Genomic DNA, 20,311 nt, shown 5'->3' with positions numbered 1-20,311 from the left:
AGTCATAGATAATGTTCCTGTCCATATTTCTGAAGATATAGACAAGTGTATAGCATTCGGAGGCTATCACTGTGCTTATTTTCATTCATATTCTCCTAAGGTCAAACCAATTGAATAATTCTTGGTCAGTTGTAGAGAGTAAAGTAGAGCATATCAAGTTCCTGGAAAAGGAGACACTGATAGTAAGAAGTAGCGAGGCTTCCAATAGCTTAAAGCTAAGCGACTTTAGAGGCTTTGTTTAACATTCTCATAAATGCTTGGACAAATGTCTTAGTAAAGAAAGGTTATAAAGCCTTCACATCAACGTCAGGAAGCCAAATTTTAGTAGATCGGTGCCTGACGTTTCTGAAGAAATGAAAAGTAAAAAAAAAAAAATGCAAATAGGATATAAGATTTAATTTATAATTAGTACAATCAATACCTACCTATCGATCTGAATGTTTAACTACCTTTGAGTACAGCTGAAGAAATTGGATTGGGGAAGGTTAGCTGAAACAAGACATTTTCCAGCAACAGTGTGTCTTTTTGTGATTTGCTTCGCTCTGTTACACCGCAAGTCAAAAAAAATAGATAAATAGCCTTAGTGATGGCGCATTTAATTAGAAACTAACAAGGATAAAAGAGAAATGGATACAATCAAAGCAAAAAAAAGAACTTGGGTAAAGCAAAAGAGATAAAAACCAAAGTTAATGTGGTAAGGTCTGGGAATGACCAAATACAAAGAAAGAAAGAAAAAAATCTAATGACGAAAAGGGGTAGTGGATATCAATTGAGGTATCTGAAAGTCTGTAGGATGATGTCTTCGACAGATTTGTTAGTAATAGTTATGTAGGGATGCATAAATGTAGAGGATTTTCCTAGCAATTGATTCAAAGCGCCATTCTTGAGGATAGGGATACACCGATAATCTGCGAACAAGGCCAAACTTTCTACCAGGATGTCCTTTGATTTTCCGATACTAACTTATACATAGCCATCAACGATTGATTTTGTCAATAGATCATTTCACCATGTTTGAGTATGTGGGTGGTGATATTAAGAAAAGAACAGCGGCAGAATTTCGTACTTTATCGAAATTGGCCAAAGTAAAGATCGAATAAGGGTAGGATTGGTGGAACTGTGTGACAAGAGCTGACGTACGGCAAAAGTAATACGTGAAGGGACAGTCGAATTTGGTATTGAGCCGCTGAAGTTGGCCCACAAAACGGTTACTGATGATGGATATAGTTTCTTCATTTTGGCCAATTCCAAGACCTTATCGACAGATTTTTGATCAAAATAAGTTCTGATTGCCAACAAGTTTCCAATGCTATTCAAGAAAAAGTTGGTTGTTGTTGCCCCTAACGTGGGTGGTTCAAATTGGCTCAGGCGAGTCGATGAAGTCAAGAGCGCATTGAAAGAGAGCATGTCAAGTACCAGTTTGGACCTGTCATTGCTAATGAGGACGGTAGGCCATACGTTAGGATATTTCATTTGGAAAGACAGTGGCAAGGAGGTCGGAATGGTGCTTTTCTTTTTGGAACCAAAGAAGTCCTAATGAGTGTCGACCATTTTTGTTCTACCATAAACTTCCATTGTGTTAGCCATGATGGCTTTGCCTTGGATAGGATGTTGAAGAGTGGATCCAGCCAACAATGGAGTAGCCACGCATTTCATATGAGGGTGTAGTAGCCAGTCATTGCTCAAAGGCTGCACGGTTTACCGTACAGTTCTACAAAGCTACGAGTCTCAAGGAGCTTGTGGTACGACGATGAAGTCAAGAGTGATTGAAGCTGAATGAGGTAAAAAATGAAATAGTGGGCGCAGATATCCTGTTTGCATCCACTTCGTAAAACTTTTGTTTAACAGGTAGATTTGAACTAGTAGAGGTGATTTTCGAGATGGCTTTATTGATGACGCTGGGTGTACAAGAGCATTGCTTTCCACACCAAGGTTGTCGATCGTAGAAAACAGCTTCAAACGGAGTGTATCCAAAACAAAAATGTATTTTTCTTGTCTTTATTGCTGTTGCTCATTTATTAGCATGCATACAAAAGGACGTATTCATAGGAGAGTTGAAAGTGTTCGGTGATCTGAGCAATTGGTTTTTATTGAAGATCAGAGACAGTATCATACTTTGACATGTCAATAAGATGAAGTCCTATTATTCTGGACTAAAACTTTACAAATAAGTTTGAATAAGAATAGATTTTGTTAATTAGCAAATATCCTGAATAATATGTTTCAGTTAATATCCAGACAATTGATTATAAACATCAGTTTATAATATTTTTCTTATACATGTCAAATCATATTGGTCAGAACTATCTTTTGTAATGTAATTTCAGGTCCTGTTCAAAATAACATAAATAACCTTGAAATCTTTCTGTGATAAAAGTATTTGGCTTTAGAACTATTGCTCGGTCTTGTTAATTCTTCTTTATCCTTATTTTTATTGCGCGAAAATTCCAACAAACGCAAGATAACATTTTTTTTATGTTTTGGATAAATCAGGAACGGTATATCCTTCAGTATGGCAGTAATGTCAATAAGTGGATATGTCAATCTACACCTGTGGCATTATGGATGTAATCTGTGACTAATAACAGTAAAATAAAATATAAAGAGAAACTTGAAGATCGGTGAATTACTTGAACCTTTTTATTAAGTGAAGAAAGAGGAGCTTAATGAATACAATACATACCTTATTTTATAAATTAACCACTGTAAAACCAGAGTTGAGCAAGTCAAATGATTAAAGTTGTTTGGAGGTAGTAATGACTCTTACAGTTATGTCTATATATCCCAAATTTCTTTAGTAATCCACACGACGTTTAAGTGTTTAAAAAGAAAAATACGTCAACGCATTATAGGAACTTTCATCTTCCGATAGATAACAAGGAAGATGATGAAAAAGGGGAGAGAATCTGTTATCCTCTTTAAAGACATTCAGAATAGCATAAAATATACTCAAATAAGTGCCAGCGTGTGGTTTTTGTAGGATTCCCAAATTAAGAACGGAGTCATAAGGTTTCAAATTCATTTTCAATTGTTCCTTAAGAATGCCCTCTTAGAAAGAGAAGGTTGAATAGTCAAAGACGAACTGAAAGGGCAGTTGTATCTAAGGCTCAACAAGATAAAAGCTTAACTGTGTCATTTTCAAAGGTAATACTGTCTTTGAGAATGTGATCAATAGCAGGATCTAATAGATTGAGGTTGATTCCACCGATCTTTCAACTGCCTTCTTTGGTAGTTGCATCCACGATTCGTGATAGATATTGTTTCGCAATTAAGGATGTAAGCTATACGGATGATTCAGATCTATCGGTCATGTGCAGAAGAACACCACCTGGAGAACATCCTGCTCTCCATACTTTAGGATGAATAATTTCGTTCTGTTTACTGTTGTGAATGTCGTACGCTAAAGTAGCATGTATAAACGATGCTTGCTTCCTGACCACTACTTGGGTCCGAGTGCATATTATTTAGTTTAGTAGGGGGTTCTGGCGACTGTGGTCGCTGTAAGGCTGCGTTGACCGGCTGATTAGATATTTTGTCGGAAAGAACATTGTGTATGTGCTTTATTAAAAAATGACTTGTTTTTCTTTTTACTGTGGCTGGATTACAAAAAAAGAAAAAAAAACCTACTGTTTTATTTTTTTTTTCTTTTCACTGTAATCATGTCTTCACTTGACGCTCACATTTATAAATACTTTTTATCAAAGGGTTATAAAGAAGCAGCCGCAGCTTTGAAAAAGGCAGACGCTTCTGTATGTTGACTAATCAAAAAATATAATGAGGTTATTGATTTTTTTTTTCGTGTTTAGGTTACTAAAGGAAAAGTAAAGAAAGATCTGGTTGAAATCTTTAAGGCAGCTCAAGAGTAAATATATAGAAATCTTATTATATTGTGATATTAAGTATATACTGTAGTGAATCCTCAAGCTCTTCTAGCAGCAGCAGTAGCAGCAGCAGCAGCTCCGAATCAAGTGATGATGATTCAAGCAGTGATTCTTCCTCCAGCAGCGATTCTTCAGACGAAGAAGAAGAGGAAAAGAAGGAATCTAGCTCTTCTGATGATGATGAAGAAATGAAGGAAGCGAAAGAAGAGGAATCTAGCAGCGATTCTTCCTCCAGTAGCGAATCTTCCAGCAGCGAATCATCAGATGAAGAGGAAGAACAAAAGAAAGAATCATCCAGTTCTTCCAGCTCATCTAGCTCATCCTCTGATTCCTCCAGCAGTGAATCTTCTGATGAAGAACAAGAAGAGGAAAAGAAAGATGAATCCAGCAGCAGCAGCAGTAGCAGTAGCTCAGAGAGCGAATCTTCTGATGAAGAACAAGAAGAGGAAAAGAAAGATGAAGCCAGCAGCAGCAGTAGCAGCAGCAGCAGTAGCAGTAGCTCAGATAGCGAATCCTCTGATGAAGAAAAAGAAGAGGAAAAGAAAGATGAAGCCAGCAGCAGCAGCAGCAGCAGCAGCAGCAGCAGCAGCAGTAGCTCAGACAGCGAATCTTCTGATGAAGAAGTAGAAGAGAAGAAACAGTCTTCTGATAGCTCAAGCTCTGATAGCGAATCTTCTGACGATGAAGAAGAAAAGAAGGAAGAATCTAGTAGTGCCAGCAGCAGTTCTGATAGCTCTAGTTCCGACAGTTCTGATAGTTCTAGTTCAGATTCATCAGATGAAGAAGAAGAGGTTAAGCCTGGAAAACGTAAAGCAAAGACTGACGCATCTGAAAAGCCAGCCAAGAAGAACAAGGCTAATAAAAGAAAATAGACTTGCCTAATAATTGTACATAATTTACAATAAAAGAAGAAAATATTTTGGCAACAATTAAACTTCACTTTTCATGTGTTCATGTTACACCAAGTGCATAGCACAGACAATGTTGAGAATTGAGTATGAACTGAGTTGATAGAATATAGAAGAAAAGGTTGATTAGGTTATTTTCTGTCATTGATTTTTCTGACAAAATATCTAATCAGCCGGTCAACGCAGCCTTACAGCGACCACAGTCGCCAGAACCCCCTACTAAACTAAATAATATGCACTCGGACCCAAGTAGTGGTCAGGAAGCAAGCATCGTTTATACATGCTACTTTAGCGTACGACATTCACAACAGTAAACAGAACGAAATTATTCATTCTACCAGCAACTTTGTACAATTTAAACTTGAAGAAATACATAAAAAGTTTTCTGAGATACGCGTTGTAAACATTTTTAACAAGCTTTTTCTGCCAAACATTTCATTTTTCGTTCCTATCGAGCTCGAGGGGAGGGATCGAATGTGTTGAAATTGGGCTAAATTTGTCAAGTTTTTCAAACAAAAGCAATCTACTTTTTTTTCCCTCCTAGTCCACTGCCTCATTTCCTTGTTCACCGAATTGTTACCCTAACCATTTTCATAGAAAGAAAAAAAAATATTCATTGTGTTTTGATTATAGATGAAAGAGAAACAAGACTTTGTAAATAAAGTTGCTAATGAATGTTTTACAAGGGCACCGACTGGCACCGTTGGCAGTGTATTAATAAATAGATAAATATTGTCTTCTGAAGCCTGATATACTAATCATCGTGTCCACTACGTTTGGATGAGACGATACGAATTGAAAGATAAGCCAAATGACCATGACTAAGAATAACATAAGTAAAGATATGTTTGTATGGGGCTAAACTTACAACAAAGCATAGGAACCCAGAAAGAATATAATCTACTATCTCGACGCTTATTATTTACATTCACCTCTTCTTCTTGCTCCTCTTTTTCATCTTCAGATACTAGACTTTTGGATCCCATAGCATAAGCCAACGCCATGTACCAAGCCAAAGTTTGATCTGCTGGTGCTTCATCTGGCTTATTGCTACTTGAAAACAAGCTGGGGAATTGAAGGATGTGATCGGCAATTGTTTTCAGGTCTGTTGGTTTACTGGGTATGGTGTTTTTTATGTTTTGTAAAGAATGTGTGGGTTGGAAATGGGATAAGGTACGCTGCATCCAATTCATCTCTTTTGGACTTGACTCTTCAACCTCTGTATCTGTTGGTGGGTGGATGTGCTCTAGTGGCTCAGCATCCATGATCTCCTCAGGGGAATAAATGGAGGCTGTTTCGACTTGATTCAAGTATCGAATAAATCTTTTTGAGTCATGCTGTGATGTCCATTCTTCGTCTGCAGAGGAAGAAGAAAGATAATCTGGCTCCCAGCTGTCATCATCCTGATCCACCCATCCTTCCCCTTCATGATGACTAAGCCAATCCTCATCCTCTTCTTCATCAAAAGAAGTATCGATATCAGCACTTAATACATCTGAATCATATCCTTCAGAAGAATCATGATGGCTGCAAATCATCTGATGAACCACCTTATTCTCTGTCATCTCTATCGGCTTCTTGTTCCATCGATTCGTGATCTCTGGATCTGCCAACCCTTTTTCGAGCAAGACACCGACCAGATCTGTATGCTGGTACCATGCAGCATAATGCAAAGCCGTATAGCCATTGTTATCCGTCACATTTGAATTACAACCCAAATCGATGAGCATACGAGCCAATTGAACAAAACCAAGCATGGCAGCAAAGTGAAGCAGGGTATGACCCTGGGCATTTGTGATTGACATATCAGTTGAATCGACTTGATGAAAAGTAGTCATCATTTGGAGCACCTGCAGGATATGATGTTCAACACCTGCTTCATTTTGCTGCTGTTCGCTTGTCATTTGGGATGAATGGGTTGAGCGGCCTTGAACGATACGCATAGCGATCTCTCTCGCATCCTCCACTTTACCCGTCATTTTAAGTCCGACAACCTGAAGAGCAAGTTCCATCAGGGCACGATCGTTTTCATTATAATAAGTAAAGAGGGTCACATCCTGACTTTCGATGACCAGTGGGTATTCTTTAAAGGAGACCACTACGGTACCTACATTAGCTGCTGGAGGTAAAATACAAACAAGTGTATTCGGTGACCAATAATGGGTACTGGAGGCAGCCACATCACCAAACATACAGGTTAGACCTGATCGAAAACCAGATCCGAGCAAGGTGACTTCGATACCACCATAGGTAGGGCCCTCGTTAGGGATCAGACGTTGAAGTAAGGGTCGTTCGGAAGATGATGCAAAGCTGACGTTCTCTACTGAGGGACGAGGTTGGATTTGATAGTTGAGTGGTCTGGTTGAATCAAACAGACTAAAACGCTGTGTGCTGTTGTCTGGTTCTATTCGAGGCCTTTTCCGACTGGATTTGAGCTTGTTTGATTTGTGATCGTCTGTGATCATGATGGGAGGTGACATGCCTGAAGCGACTTGTTGACCTGAATGATCATGCATTTCAAAGTAAATGCTACAGAAAGGTTAGTTCAAATAGGTCTTAAGCCTTGTTATTACCAAAATCCAAGTCGTTCATTATGATGTCTGCAGTAACAAGTTATTCTTGTGGGTAAGATTGCATCTCCAGAGCTGAAATCTACTATTTCTGAACAATTGAATAATAAAATTTTCTGTTCTTCTGCTGTCGCCATCTTTTCATCTTCTTCTGATTCTACTTTTTTATTTTCTTTTCTTCTTTGCGATCGTTTACGCTTCATTATAAATAAGTAAGTAAGAAAATGAGAGGATGAGACGATGAAGGTATACCTCTCGTTGAATACAACCAGAGCAGGTTGTTACTCTTCGAGTCGGATCACTTGCACAGATGACTCTAGATGATAAATAGAGCATATTTTCAGGTAAAAGTGTCGTATTCTCCATTTTGGATGATATCGTTCTCTTTAGTTTTTCTTTAGCGACCATCTGCTCAGGTAATTTAAGGTGAGACCAACGCTGAGCTTTGTCTCCGTCGCCAGTAACGAGCTGAATACATAATTTGATTTGTGTCTCAACACGAGACTTTGCGCCTGTTTGAGGTACGCCCAATACTCTTATTTGCATGCTAGAATACTATTTAATATTGAATGTGATCATTTATATTCTCGTTACCCAGGCAAACTTGTTGTTTGCTCTACTTGTGGCATCCTGTACTTAATAATTAATTATCACTAATATTTAAATTGTGAATATAAATCTATACCGTGGATATCCAATATGGTTTGAGAAATTATTTGTTAGTTCAGGCATAACATGATTCATATCTGGCCAATAGTTATTGGTTGAAGGCTCACTGGAAGGTAAAAGTGGATCTACAAAATTATTTTGCTGCATAAAAGGCGAATTGAGCTGGCTTAATTTATTATAAAAGGATGGCTCTATGAATGAAAGAATGTTGTTTGTTTCTTCGTGAGGTTCTGAGGTAGAAGAACCCGAAGGCGAGTCACATGTTTGAAAAGTATTGTCTTCCATCATTATTGAACTTGGTAAATCTACCATTTATAAAAGAAAGAGTGGAGAAAAAGGGGAGGGAGAAAAGGGGGAAAATATATGCAGTAAAAAAGAAAATAAAACTATAAAAAAAAATAAATAAAAAAAAAGCCAGCCAATGAGTGATAAGAAACACTTGGAAACAAACCATGGTCTATTTGAGAGAGAAAGGCGCATTCTCCCCTAATTATGGGGTAATCCAAGCAAGGTTTAGATTTGTACTTTAATCGATGATATCACATGAAATTATTCTTGTTGCCTAGCTAACTTCTTTCCTTTCTCATTTACAACTATGAATATTTGTTTGGTAAATTGGGGGACCCCAAACAAATTTGATAGTCAACAGCCCTATAACAGAGGCTTAGATTCGTTCAATGGAGTGGCTAATGTATACTATTGTCTGCCTGCTTGTGATTTTTCCCTATCTGGCGTTTCTTTGTCATACCAACTATTGTAAGTGAGTCCAGATTTGACGCATATCAGTCTGAAGCTCTTGTCCAAAATTTCCCAACATGAATTGATTCTATTCCCTAATGTTGGGTTAACCTGTAATATCTTTTGACGTCAAGCTTTTTAAACCTCAGTAATTACTTGCCTACACGTGAAGTTCCCCTTCTTTGTTCGTGCGGAAATTCGGATAAAGCATTTGTGTTTAAGTGAGTGAGGTGACTTATATAAGTTTGTGTTTATATAAAGTTAAGAATTAGGCATATATGAAAGAGAGAAAAAAAGAGCTGAAATGATAATTATTTGTTTAATTTCTGATAATGTAATACAGATATTCATAACTAAAAAATCAAACAACTTCACTATTGGTTTCAATGCTGGGTAAAATCCTTCAGAGTTTGATTTGTGAGCTGATTCGTTCTGGTCAACTGTTGATAATCTCAAGAGATAATGTTGTAATAATAGGAATTTTGTATGAGAGTAAACAGTGGTACCGATTTCTAGCACTACTTGTCAACATCTCATAAAGTCCCTAAACATAAAATAATGGCGGTGTAGGATTGAAATAGAACAGGCCTAGAAAGATTTGAATTCACAATTGATACAAGTAGAGACTATCGTATTAAATGAAAGAGTCGTTAATTTATCATTCAAAATAACGTTTGCTTTTAACAAATATCATGTTCAGAAAGAGATCATCTAGAGCGTTGTTTTATAGGTTTTCTTTTATAAAATATAAAAATAAAAAAGAGGATTTATGAATAAAGAGATCTTTTATTTGGGTAATTTGTGTCTCCTAGTTTTTAGTGAGCGACAATCGTTATAAAATATGCGTTTCCATACATTCATTATTCAAGCAGAATTCATGCGCCATCCTTGGCTGATTTACCTTTTCATTCAATGCAAGGCTTCGTTGAATACAAAATGGTTTCGTGAATCTCAATTCCCCCACTTATCCTCGTTGCCAACATCATATCCGCGTCCAAACCCTCTTGACTGGGCCGATTTTGGAAGGCATATATCCCACACAGAGCCCACACGCTACTCTGGAGACTTTAGCATCACAAAATGCCGTGTAAGGAGCATCTTCATCAGTTAATCCCAAACCGATTTCCAGGTCCTGGTTGTGTACATTGTGGCGGTATCGATTCTGAAGAATACCTTGCCTGGTCCTGCCCTTTCAAACAGGAAATCCGGCAAACGATTTCTTCTCGCTTTTTCGTTGACGTTACCAGGTTGACTCATCCAACTTCCTTCTTCCTCTGGCATTGAAGTCGCTCCTTCACTCTCTGTGACATACTTTGATGTAATAGCTTCTATGCTGCTCTCTCTGTGGCAACTTCACAGGAGATTTATTTTTGAAGAACATCGATTTTGACCTCAGGAAATAGTAGCAAGAGCCACTAGGCAAATCCTCAAGATTCACAAAGAAAACAGTAGTCGGTCACTAAACAGCTAATTCATACGTTTTTGCTCAGTTCTCTACCTCAGGCTTTGTTGCCATTATCAAACTTCGCACGGATTACAAAACAAATTAACAAAACGAACATAAAAAACGATTTTAACTTATTTAACGCTTACAATGGTGTACGTCTTGCGGCACCTAAATAAAATCCTCCTTTTACATAAAAAAAAGAATTCAATGCAAGCGGATGTCGAAATGAACGCCGAGACAATTTATTTTTTTTCCCTTCTTCTTTCTTTTTCTTTTTTTTTTCTCTTTTTACCTTGTTTTTAATTGACTAAGCATGTTTTCAAAAGTAAATCCCTTTGACGAATCAGTTGGTAAAAGGAAATGAACTTTATGATTTATAAAAGTGTACTCATATTTATTATCCAAAAAATATATAAATACAGTTGCAGCAACGGACGAAAATTTAACTGGTGAAAATTGGGAACTTATTTTAACTGTTACAGACAAATTATCTAGAGCTTCTCCTGAAAGGTAAGAAAGCGAGGAAAAAAATAAAAGTTGTTTATATCTTTTCTTTTAGTGCAAGAGATTGTGTTGCTGCGGTTGAAAAGCGTTTAAATAATAGAAATCCCAACGTGCAACTTTATGCTTTGGCTGTAAAAGAATAACAAAAGTTGTGTTGAATGTATCCTCACTCATTTTTTATTAGTTGACTGAAGCATTGGTTAAGAACTGTGATATAACTGTACATCGAGAAATATCTTCTCGTTCCTTTACCAACACACTCGTGAAGCTTATCCATGATAGAGTATGTAAACAAGAAAAACAAAAGAATTGAACTAACCTATTTGATAGAGTATTCACTCTAAAGTGAGGGTTCGTATCTTGGAATTTATTCAGTTATGTTCCTTTGAATTCAGAGCTGATTCTACTCTTGGTTTGATGAATGAAGTCTATCACTCTTTACGTGCTGAAGGTGTTCAGTTCCCTTCCCCTCAAAAGCCTAAAAAGGAATTTACTCAGGTAATTTCGTGATAAACAAAAAGTGTAAATATGCGTGTATAAACAGTTCTATATGTTCTAGTCTGAGCTTGATAAACAAAAAGAAGAAGAAGAATTTCAGTTGGCCTTGGCTTTATCACTTTCTGAATCAGAAAATAAAAGGCCTAGTTTCAAGGTAAAACATATAACATAAAGGAGTATTGCTTTGGTTTAAATAATAAAATAGGCATCTGCAACTACTGCGACTACAACCGCTGCTACTACAAATACAAACAAAAAGGTATTATCAATAAATATAATTAAATTCATTATATTAAAATGCTTGTAATAATAGGAAAATGATGAACCTCAAATATCAAGAGTAAGAGCTTTATATGACTTCCAGCCTACTGAACAAGGTGAACTTGGATTTGAAAAGGGCGATATTATTCGAGTGATCGAAAGTGTCTATCGAGATTGGTGGAAAGGCGAATTAAGAGGAAAGACGGGTATTTTCCCTGTAAATTACGTGGTAAGTTCAAAGATCCGCAAAAAAAAAAAGAAAAGTGCCTTATTTTGTACAAAAAGGAAAAAATTGTTGATCCATCTCCATCTGATTTGATGAAAGAAGCTTCTATTGAAAATGAAGTGATGAACCAAACTAGCAATATTGATCACTTGTTGGAGCTACTTACAAGTAATGATCCTCGTATTAGAGATTCATTTTCGGATAATGAAGAACTTCAAAGCTTGTATAATACTGCCTTGTCCATTAGACCTAAATTGGTAAAACTAATCGAAAAGTATAGCTTAAAGAAAGGTAAAGAAAAACAAAAAAAAGTGATGTTAATGATGTTAATAACAGTATGTTAGATGAACTTGTTTCCTTGAATGAAAAATTCATGCAAGCCAGAACAATGTATGATACAATGCTTTCAAGCTCAATAGCCAGATACTCAGCTCCTTATGGATACCCATCTGCTGGTCATCAACCTTATTCGTACGAACCACAACCACAATCGCAACAGCCACAACAGCCACAACAGCAATATTACAATTATCAACCTTACACCCCTTCTCCATCTCAACCACAAACTTACAATTACCCAAGTTCTGCTCCTCAACCACCTACACCTGTCCAACCCAACGCAGCACCACCTGCTACTGCTTATCCTTATAATGAAAATGGTCAACTTCCACCTCCTACCCCTCAACAAACCGCAAGAGCCCCCGAGGGACAATATCAACCAAGTTATGATCAGAATAATCAACAGCAGCCTCCTTTGCAGCATCAAAATTCTGATTACTTGTATCAAACCACATCTGATCACACAATGAGTCCATCTCAACAACAGCCTTATTCCTCATACCCTCCTTATCAATCACCCACGAGCCACACCAATTTACCTAATCAACCTCCTCTTTCTTATCCCACCGCTGCACATCCAGCAGCACCTGTTTACAATGGTCAACAACAACCTTATGCAAACAACTATTAGTGATATTTAAATAAAGGCTTTATTATTTACAAATTTACATAAAATCATCATCACTTGAAACAGCAATGTTGTTTTCATTTGGGGCAAGATCTGAAGAAAACTCTTCTATAATAGACTCATCTGTTTCCCCCACAATCTCATCCTCTTCCCCATCTTGTTGTTGATATTTCTCAAGGTTAATTCTATCTAACCAATGTCGCCCATGACTCTGTTGTTGGGCTAAGCTTTGTCTATAGATAGTATTGTCTAAGGAAGACTGAGAAGAAAGTCTGCTGTTTGAATCATCATCAATAAAGGAATCTAGTATCGAATTCCCTTCTTCCTCTTCTTCTTCAGAGGTGTGTCCCCCATCACTGCTCTTTTCAGCTTCATCGTCAATGAATGGGTTGCCAAGACGGTCATCCTTTGTGTACTTGTGTGAATTCTTTTTTCCCGTTCCCAGCAATCGTTTCATTAGTGACTCTCGTCTTGGAGGAGGAGGGTGCTGTTCGTCTTCGTCGTCTTCATCAGAAATCACAAGTTTGTGTCTTTTGGCTGGTACATCCATACCATCCACGCTGTCTTCACTCACCATACGTCTTCTTCTCCTTCGTATGATGGGTGATGGACTCTCATCGGCCGCTAGGGTTGTTCTTCTCAAGGGAGATGCGGTTGTTGTAGGAGAGCCAAGGGTATTGTTACGAAGTGGTGATTTATATTGACCAGTAGAGAGCTGCATCAAAAGAGAGGAACCACTGTTTTCTCTAGAACGACACTTTATCTCGTCTTCTTCATCCTCATCGTCTAGATTGATTCGGGCTTGTTTATTTCTTGGTAAAGGAAAAGATGAAGAACTATCTTGTTTTGCTTGTTCTTCGTCCACGACTTCCGTGACACTTGCTTGTGAACTGTCTTGTGTCATATTTTCAAAATCAAACATAATTAAGTTATCATCCTCTTCTTCTTGAATCTCTTTTAAACACAAATTGTGCTCCTCTTCTTTTTTAGCTTTTACTGCTTCTTTTCCTGTTTCCTCTTCTTTCTGGTAATAAAGCATGGCTTGAGAGCTTAGTTTTTTGGGTTGAGTGGTTTGCTCCATCTCAAAGGGACGAAAGGTCGACTGTTCCTCATCAATTCTATTCTCAATCAAATCTGCAATATCAAATTCATCCATATTACTAAACAGGTCAAAATCGAATTCAACCACAGATTCATCCTCTTCCTTGTTGTCTACTGGCTTTGCTTCCTTCTTTTCGACCGAAACAAGATCCTTTTTATCAGACATGGTGAGTAGAAGCCGGACTTCATCATCGTCGTCATCAAGGGTAGGTGTTTCTGTTTCCATCTGTTCTGGTTTCATCCTCGGCTCCGACAAAACACTCACGGTCACAAACCTGCCTGTGATCTCCTTGAGCTTGGTTTGCCGTGCTTTTAGAAGCTCGAGCGCCCTTGCTGAAAACTCAGGTACTGGTTTTGCCCATACAATACAGGTTGCTGTCGTTGTAATCTCATTTTTTTCAAACGGAAAACAAGGGGCCAAATAATCATCAAAATAGCCTTCGTAAGCAAGGGCCTGCGTCATACTAGAAAGTTCAGGTTGTATATTCCCTGCATGCACCAAAGGTCCTAGAGGTTTCATATTCTTCACAATCTCTACCGGTTTCTCTTGCTTCACGGGCTGTTCAGGCTCTTCTACAGGTTCCAAGAGCTCAAGATGATTGTCAAAGTCGATATCATCAAAGTGACTATGATTCGAATCTTTCTCATCCTGTCCTTCCGAGTCCAGCAGGGGGATGTCGCTGTCGTCATTCTTTTTCGTTGGCTCAGTTGTCTTGGATGACTCTCCCTGTTTTTCAGTCGCTTGATCGGTATAGAAACTTGAAGGCAAGAGAGCTTCCCATGATTCACTGCTTGTCACATTCTCCTCTTGCTCAATCATTCTAGACTTACCCTTCCTGTCTCTTGCCAAGATATCTTCAAAACTTTCTTCTTCATCCGCTTCCTTTCTTGACAAAACATCCACAAGCCTTTCCTCTCTCGATCTTTCCTTCAGCTGATCTTGCTCAACCGCTTCATCTGTTCTTGACACATCTTCCTGGTATGTGTCTACAAACAACGATACATCATTCTTGTCCATGAACGCTTGAAAATCCAAATCGTCCACTGAAAGCCGTCTTGTCTCATCATAGGCACTTGGCTTCTTTGGCGGTCTGTTTCGCTTGGGTAAGATCAGTTTGGTTTGCTGCTGTCGTTTGGGTAAAACTAGCTTTGTTTGCTGTTGTTTGGATGCCACTTCTTCACCCGGATGCAGAATACGATGCTCCATCCTTTGCACAAGCCCCACGAAGTCTGCTGTGCGTCGGGAATGACCGATACGATAACAGGGCTTTTCAGATAGATGGAGAGGGACGTATTTGTTGAGCGATTTCTGATGACCCTGAAGGGGCCAATACCGTGTCATGACTTCTTGTATGGATTTAGCACCGAACCCGCTGACCAGCAGCTCGCGAGCTCTTTCGGTCAGTGTACCCTCGGCTGAGATCATCGATCGATCACGACCCGCAGTCCGTTTCCGTTTGACCAGTTTGGGTTGATAACTACCGATGGTGACCACCTTGCGATGAATGGTGGGTTTGTAGTTGGGTGGTAAGACGGCTGGGTTGGGTTTGTGATAGGTGATCATGCCTGGTTGTGTGATGAGCCGTTGAATCTTTGCATAGGCATCTTTGGCTTGGGCAAATTTCTTTTCTTCTGATTCTGTCATGAGTAAGATACATTTACCACGTCTTTGACGACCTGTTCTACCCATACGTTGCAACTATAAAGTTGTTTAGTGAGTGAAATAAAAGTATATTTAACTTTTACCATTCTTATGGGAGATGTTTGTGAGTCATAACATATAATTAAATCAACTTCACCAATATCCAATCCTTCTTCACCAATACTAGTAGAAACAAGTACATTGTAATTATCCGACTTGAATTTTTGAATCACCTTTAAAAAAAAATAAGTAACAAAAAAACCAATTATGAATTTTTCTCCTTACGTCTTGCTGTTCTGTTTGCTTTAATCCTTTAGCTCCCTTCTTGCTCGTCGCTTGACCTACAAAATAGGTAGCGCGAATCAACGGTTGATGTCTACTCAGGATACGACAAATATCCATCACCGAACTACGAAAGCTTGAAAAGATCATGACCTTGGATGCCTTACCATGCTCTAGATTATCAAAATGTGAAATCAAAATCGACAGCAATCTCTCCATCTTGGGATGGCCTACAAAATCAGGACGCTGCAGTTTTTGTGTGAGTTCCTCGATCAGACGCCGGACGACCGAGTTGTTATAAAATGTGTTTTGAGGCACTGTGAGTTTTTTCCCTGTTTGTTTCTTCTCTTCGAGTTCCTCCATGATCAACTCTAGGCTTTCTAAAAATGGAGCCACACCATGAGCGCAGAGAAGTTCATAGGACCGACTGAGGGATTCAGCCATCAAAAAGGTAGAAACGACAAGAAACATGAGGTTCTTGTTATAATTTTTAGCTGTAGCGCTAAAATGCATACGTGTACTTCTGAGCCTAAAGGCGCTCCATTGATCAGGATCTGCAGTGACATTGGTAGGCTTTTTTGAGAGATCGATCAGGACGGGTTTAAAAACGCTGTCCCGAAAACGGCTGATGATGGAAGGTAAATCACCGCTGGCGCCCTCGGTGTAGTTTAGACGAACAATGATGTTTTGCACATTCTTGCCGTGTGAAAATTCTCGAATGTCCATCGAATCCTCCGTTCGTACCTGGACGTTGGTGATCTTGAGATTACTGATCACGTCTTGAACCGCATCCAAATTTGATCCGGGCGTTGCTGTCAAGGCCAAGACACGAAAGTCTTGTTGCTTTTTCGAAATTCTACGTACGACATCTGTATAAGCGTAATTTCCCGTCGCTTTATGTGCCTCGTCTACCACGATACACACTACTTTTTCTACTGGACAGGCATTTGAAATGATATCCTTTTGAATGGTTTGCGGAGTAGCAAAAAACACACGCTTGGTCTTCCAAAGTTCTCGACGCGCAGCAGGCGTTGTACTTCCTGTCATGTCACATGTGTCTGACTGAGGCAAGCCACATATATAAAAGCAAGCCTCGATTTGTTGATCTACCAAAGGACGGGTGGGGGCCATAAAAATGATCTTTGAGTTGGGGAACCATCGCCAATAGTTGTACATGACTACAGCCGCGATAAATGTCTTTCCTAATCCGGTAGGTAATGCCACCAACGTATTGTGAAAAAGGGCCTTTTGAACAATATTCAATTGGTAACCACGCACAGGATAGTTCACAGGATAAATCCATGTACATAAATTTTGTATATCAATTGGATGAAAAGAAGGTGTATCTTCTGGTAAGGGCTCAGGAGGGATCGGATCATCATCATTGGAAACAAAGGATATTTGACCACTACGGTGTTCTTGTTCTACTATCTCTGCTGCAGCTATAAGCTCACTCATGTCGATATCGTCGAAATCCCCTTCAGTTATTTCGTCAAAATCGAGATCGTCAGGTAGATCATCCATTCCGTAGTTAATTTATGTAAAATAAAAAATAAAAAAAAAAAAAGAGAAAATGGAAAGGAGAATGAAAATAAGCAGTTTTTCTTTTATTTCTCAGGTTGTTTCTCTCTTTTGATTAATGTCAAAAAGAATAAAACTTGCACAACATGATCCAGAAGTACATTCGAGACATTTAAGACGACAATTGGAAGCACTAGAAAAAGATAATCATGATTCATTAAATGATGTGGAAGGATTGATTAATATAGCATTAGCAGCACAAGAAGAAGAAGGTATATGGGCTTTATCGGTGAATATGCCCTCTTTATTTATTTCGTGTATTAGGAATAGCAACACGTAAATCAAGAAGTAGTAGAGGCACCAATATTTATTCTTCCAAAGCCAATTTGAATGCATTATTAGAAGAAAGTGTAAATAACAAAGTATGAACCCATGTGTATAAAACAATAACATGAATATAATAGTCAGTGACATGGTATCATTCATGTCTTGTATCCCCTTCAATTTATCCACCAAGAAAATTTTGTTCAGTTTGCGGATATCCGAGTGACTATAAATGTTTAAAATGTGGTATGAAATATTGCTCAACAAAATGTCTTGGAACACACAGTGAAACAAGATGCTTAAAATGGATGGCATAAAAAAAATAAAAAAAAAAATGAAAAAAATAAAAAAAATTTTATTGTTCATTATGAATACGTACAAGATGATAAACCAAACCTTCTCTTGTTGCATATAATCTAGGATGATTACATTTTGGATAAATACAGCGATAGGGTTCTTGTCCAGAGTGAACTTGTGCCAAATGTTTAATGACATTTGTCTTTTTATTAAACACTTTCATACACGCTGGACATTGAGTGGGTGGATAGACTGAATCAAGAAGTGATTCCGTAGCAGAAGATAAAATGGGTTTTTTGGATAATTTTTTGTTGTACAAAGAGAAAGGTGAAGGTGGTGGAGAAGGTGCAGAGAGATCATCATCGTCTAATAACAATGGTTTCTTTTCTTGTTTCTTTTTTCTTTTTTTCGACATTGGTGGTGATGAAGATGATAAGATTGTGGATGATATTGATACAGAAGATGGTAGTTGTAGTGGTGAATGAAGAATAGGTGATATAATGGGTGATGATGTAGTAGATGAAGAAGAAGGATGCAAGTCTTTTTTAGGTGCATTAATAACCAAATGAGAACGAGAGATATGAAATCTCAATGCACCTTTTGAAATAAATCTTTGATCACAGTGAGGATGTATACAAAGATAGCGAGACTGCCTTTTATGTTTTTCATTGTAATGAAGTTTAGACTCTTGAGTTGAATTAAATATATTATCGCATAGAGTACATAATTGAGGTGGATAAATAGTGTCAATAAGTGTTAATAAAGAATCATGTCTATTTTCTATTTGTAGTTGATTATTTAAATAATCTTCTGTTTCTATTATTCCCATTTCTTTCTTTAACGTTATTTTTTCCTTATTTTTTTTTGGGAATTGAAAAAATGTTTTTAAAAAAAAAAAAAAAAAAAAAAAAAAAAAAAAAAACCAGATTAGCAAATGTCAGGCACATCCAGTGACTGTCATATTGTACCGTCCTCTTCTTTCAATTGTTTCTATTTCACTCAATTATGTTTTTTTCTTTCATGAATGTAATAGTTGTACAATAATATGCTATATCGCTGTTTATTTTATTTGTATTAAATATACTTTATTGTATATAATTAAATTTTCTTCTTTCACTGACACTATGGCTATCAATCTATTCATAATGTAAAAAAAAAAAAAAAAAAAAAAAAAAAAAAAAAAAGAAAAGCCCTGCTTATTTACAATTGAATGATTTTTTTTTTTACTATCATTATTATCCTTGATTGTACCACACATACAGAGCAAATACATAAATCAAAATTATTGTAAGCACGAGAATATTTCATCTACGGGCGGACTGAAAAAAAAAACATGATCTTTCTTGAATTTCCCTTTACAGTGTGTACGATCCCAGTTTGCGGATTTAAAAATTCAATTTTCGTAATGAAAAATCAATGAGTTTGCTAAAAACTATCCAATCAATGGATTTCTTAAATCTACTACGCTTCATTCTGTTCTTAATAATAGACCAAAACTGTTTGATAGGATTCAAGCCAGGGCAGTAGAGAGGGAAATAAACAGATCTGTAACTTCTCTAAATAATCAGATTGTCAATTTCTTCAAATGAATGGATAGGGGCATTATCCATAATCGGGTAAAACTTTTCAATTCAGGATATTTGTCAAGTTGATCCAACCTTCTATTCAAAAACTTAAAATAATACCCAGTAGCACCAATCTTTTTTTTTTGAGTTTGTAGCCTTTCTCCTGCGTCCGCCAGTAACTCTGATTCTTCTGCTCATTTGAGGTGTTCTAACATTTACATTAACGGCTCCTATGATTGAAATTGTCTCTAAAATAGAATGCGACTTAGCTCTGATGGTTGGAGTTGTTGTTACAGCAGGCGTGCCACGGGCAGCCCGACCACAAGACGGCTTTATATTAATATCAAACGCGGATTCATCGATAAAAACGCAGTTTTGAAGGTAGTTCATGTCCGTTGCTTTCCATTTTAGACCCACTCATACCTGTCAGTGACACTTGATGCGTGATTCCGAGCTGAAGGATGGTGGACCAATTTCTTTATCGAAAGATAAAATAAAATTATTCACAATGGATTTTTTCTTTAATCGAACCCTTCGAATGCTTTTGTTAAGCTATCTGTAGCTTTATTAGTTGTTGCATACGGCTTCTCATCAAATAACTAAGCGATATGTGATTTTAGTTCCTTTTGAAATTGAATTTAAGCACGATTACCTTTATATGTTTGTTTTTCGTAGATATTCCACTCAGGGTCTATTCTAATCCTCTTGACCCAGGTTTGAGCGGTTTGCTTAGCAATCCTAGCTTTTGCTGCCGAGAAAAACTTGATTTTCAAGTAACATAAAAACAAAACTTTCTGGTCATCCATATAAGTGATGCAACTATTTCCTTTGCATGCTCTGTCAGCTAGCAGTTTGCCATCTTCTCGGTCACAAGCATCATTCCACCCTCGAAGTTCTCATCATCAGGATC

The 20,311-nt window shown here is 37.6% G+C and overlaps 7 protein-coding genes across 7 annotated transcripts; 3 read left to right on the top strand and 4 right to left on the bottom strand.

The window, feature by feature from the left end:
• Nucleotides 1–1,010: 1,010 nt before the first annotated feature.
• Nucleotides 1,011–1,344, top strand: RO3G_14009 (uncharacterized protein; the record flags this gene model as incomplete). Its single annotated transcript, XM_067668593.1, has 2 exons — nt 1,011–1,085; nt 1,228–1,344. The coding sequence occupies 2 exons, from the start codon at nt 1,011–1,013 to the stop codon at nt 1,342–1,344; spliced, it is 192 nt and encodes a 63-aa protein (XP_067524694.1).
• Nucleotides 1,345–3,659: 2,315 nt separating this feature from the next.
• On the top strand, nt 3,660–4,753 carry RO3G_14008 (uncharacterized protein; the record flags this gene model as incomplete). Its single annotated transcript, XM_067668592.1, has 3 exons — nt 3,660–3,749; nt 3,807–3,862; nt 3,913–4,753. 3 exons carry the CDS (start codon nt 3,660–3,662, stop codon nt 4,751–4,753), a joined length of 987 nt encoding a protein of 328 aa, XP_067524693.1.
• Nucleotides 4,754–5,503: 750 nt separating this feature from the next.
• Nucleotides 5,504–7,988, bottom strand: RO3G_14007 (uncharacterized protein; the record flags this gene model as incomplete). Its single annotated transcript, XM_067668591.1, has 5 exons — nt 5,504–5,610; nt 5,658–7,318; nt 7,363–7,389; nt 7,556–7,906; nt 7,954–7,988. The coding sequence occupies 5 exons, from the start codon at nt 7,986–7,988 to the stop codon at nt 5,504–5,506; spliced, it is 2,181 nt and encodes a 726-aa protein (XP_067524692.1).
• A 1,885-nt stretch (nt 7,989–9,873) lies between these two features.
• Nucleotides 9,874–10,282, bottom strand: RO3G_14006 (uncharacterized protein; the record flags this gene model as incomplete). The annotated part of the gene is made up of 2 exons (XM_067668590.1): nt 9,874–10,077; nt 10,265–10,282. The coding sequence occupies 2 exons, from the start codon at nt 10,280–10,282 to the stop codon at nt 9,874–9,876; spliced, it is 222 nt and encodes a 73-aa protein (XP_067524691.1).
• Nucleotides 10,283–10,526: 244 nt separating this feature from the next.
• Nucleotides 10,527–12,672, top strand: RO3G_14005 (uncharacterized protein; the record flags this gene model as incomplete). The annotated part of the gene is made up of 10 exons (XM_067668589.1): nt 10,527–10,563; nt 10,636–10,723; nt 10,773–10,848; nt 10,902–11,000; nt 11,048–11,215; nt 11,277–11,369; nt 11,421–11,474; nt 11,529–11,705; nt 11,762–11,993; nt 12,047–12,672. 10 exons carry the CDS (start codon nt 10,527–10,529, stop codon nt 12,670–12,672), a joined length of 1,650 nt encoding a protein of 549 aa, XP_067524690.1.
• Nucleotides 12,673–13,593: 921 nt separating this feature from the next.
• RO3G_14004 (uncharacterized protein) lies at nt 13,594–17,152 on the bottom strand (the record flags this gene model as incomplete). The annotated part of the gene is made up of 4 exons (XM_067668588.1): nt 13,594–13,623; nt 13,667–15,469; nt 15,517–15,645; nt 15,698–17,152. 4 exons carry the CDS (start codon nt 17,150–17,152, stop codon nt 13,594–13,596), a joined length of 3,417 nt encoding a protein of 1,138 aa, XP_067524689.1.
• Nucleotides 17,153–17,894: 742 nt separating this feature from the next.
• Nucleotides 17,895–19,069, bottom strand: RO3G_14003 (uncharacterized protein; the record flags this gene model as incomplete). Its single annotated transcript, XM_067668587.1, has 4 exons — nt 17,895–18,616; nt 18,805–18,826; nt 18,958–18,972; nt 19,064–19,069. The coding sequence occupies 4 exons, from the start codon at nt 19,067–19,069 to the stop codon at nt 17,895–17,897; spliced, it is 765 nt and encodes a 254-aa protein (XP_067524688.1).
• Nucleotides 19,070–20,311: the final 1,242 nt, after the last annotated feature.

This window comes from Rhizopus delemar, genomic scaffold, assembly GCF_000149305.1.
Source record: "Rhizopus delemar RA 99-880 supercont3.13 genomic scaffold, whole genome shotgun sequence".
Lineage (NCBI taxonomy): Eukaryota > Fungi > Mucoromycota > Mucoromycetes > Mucorales > Rhizopodaceae > Rhizopus > Rhizopus delemar.
The sequence above is the reverse complement of the archived record's forward strand: the minus strand, read 5'-3'. Positions and strand labels throughout refer to the sequence as shown.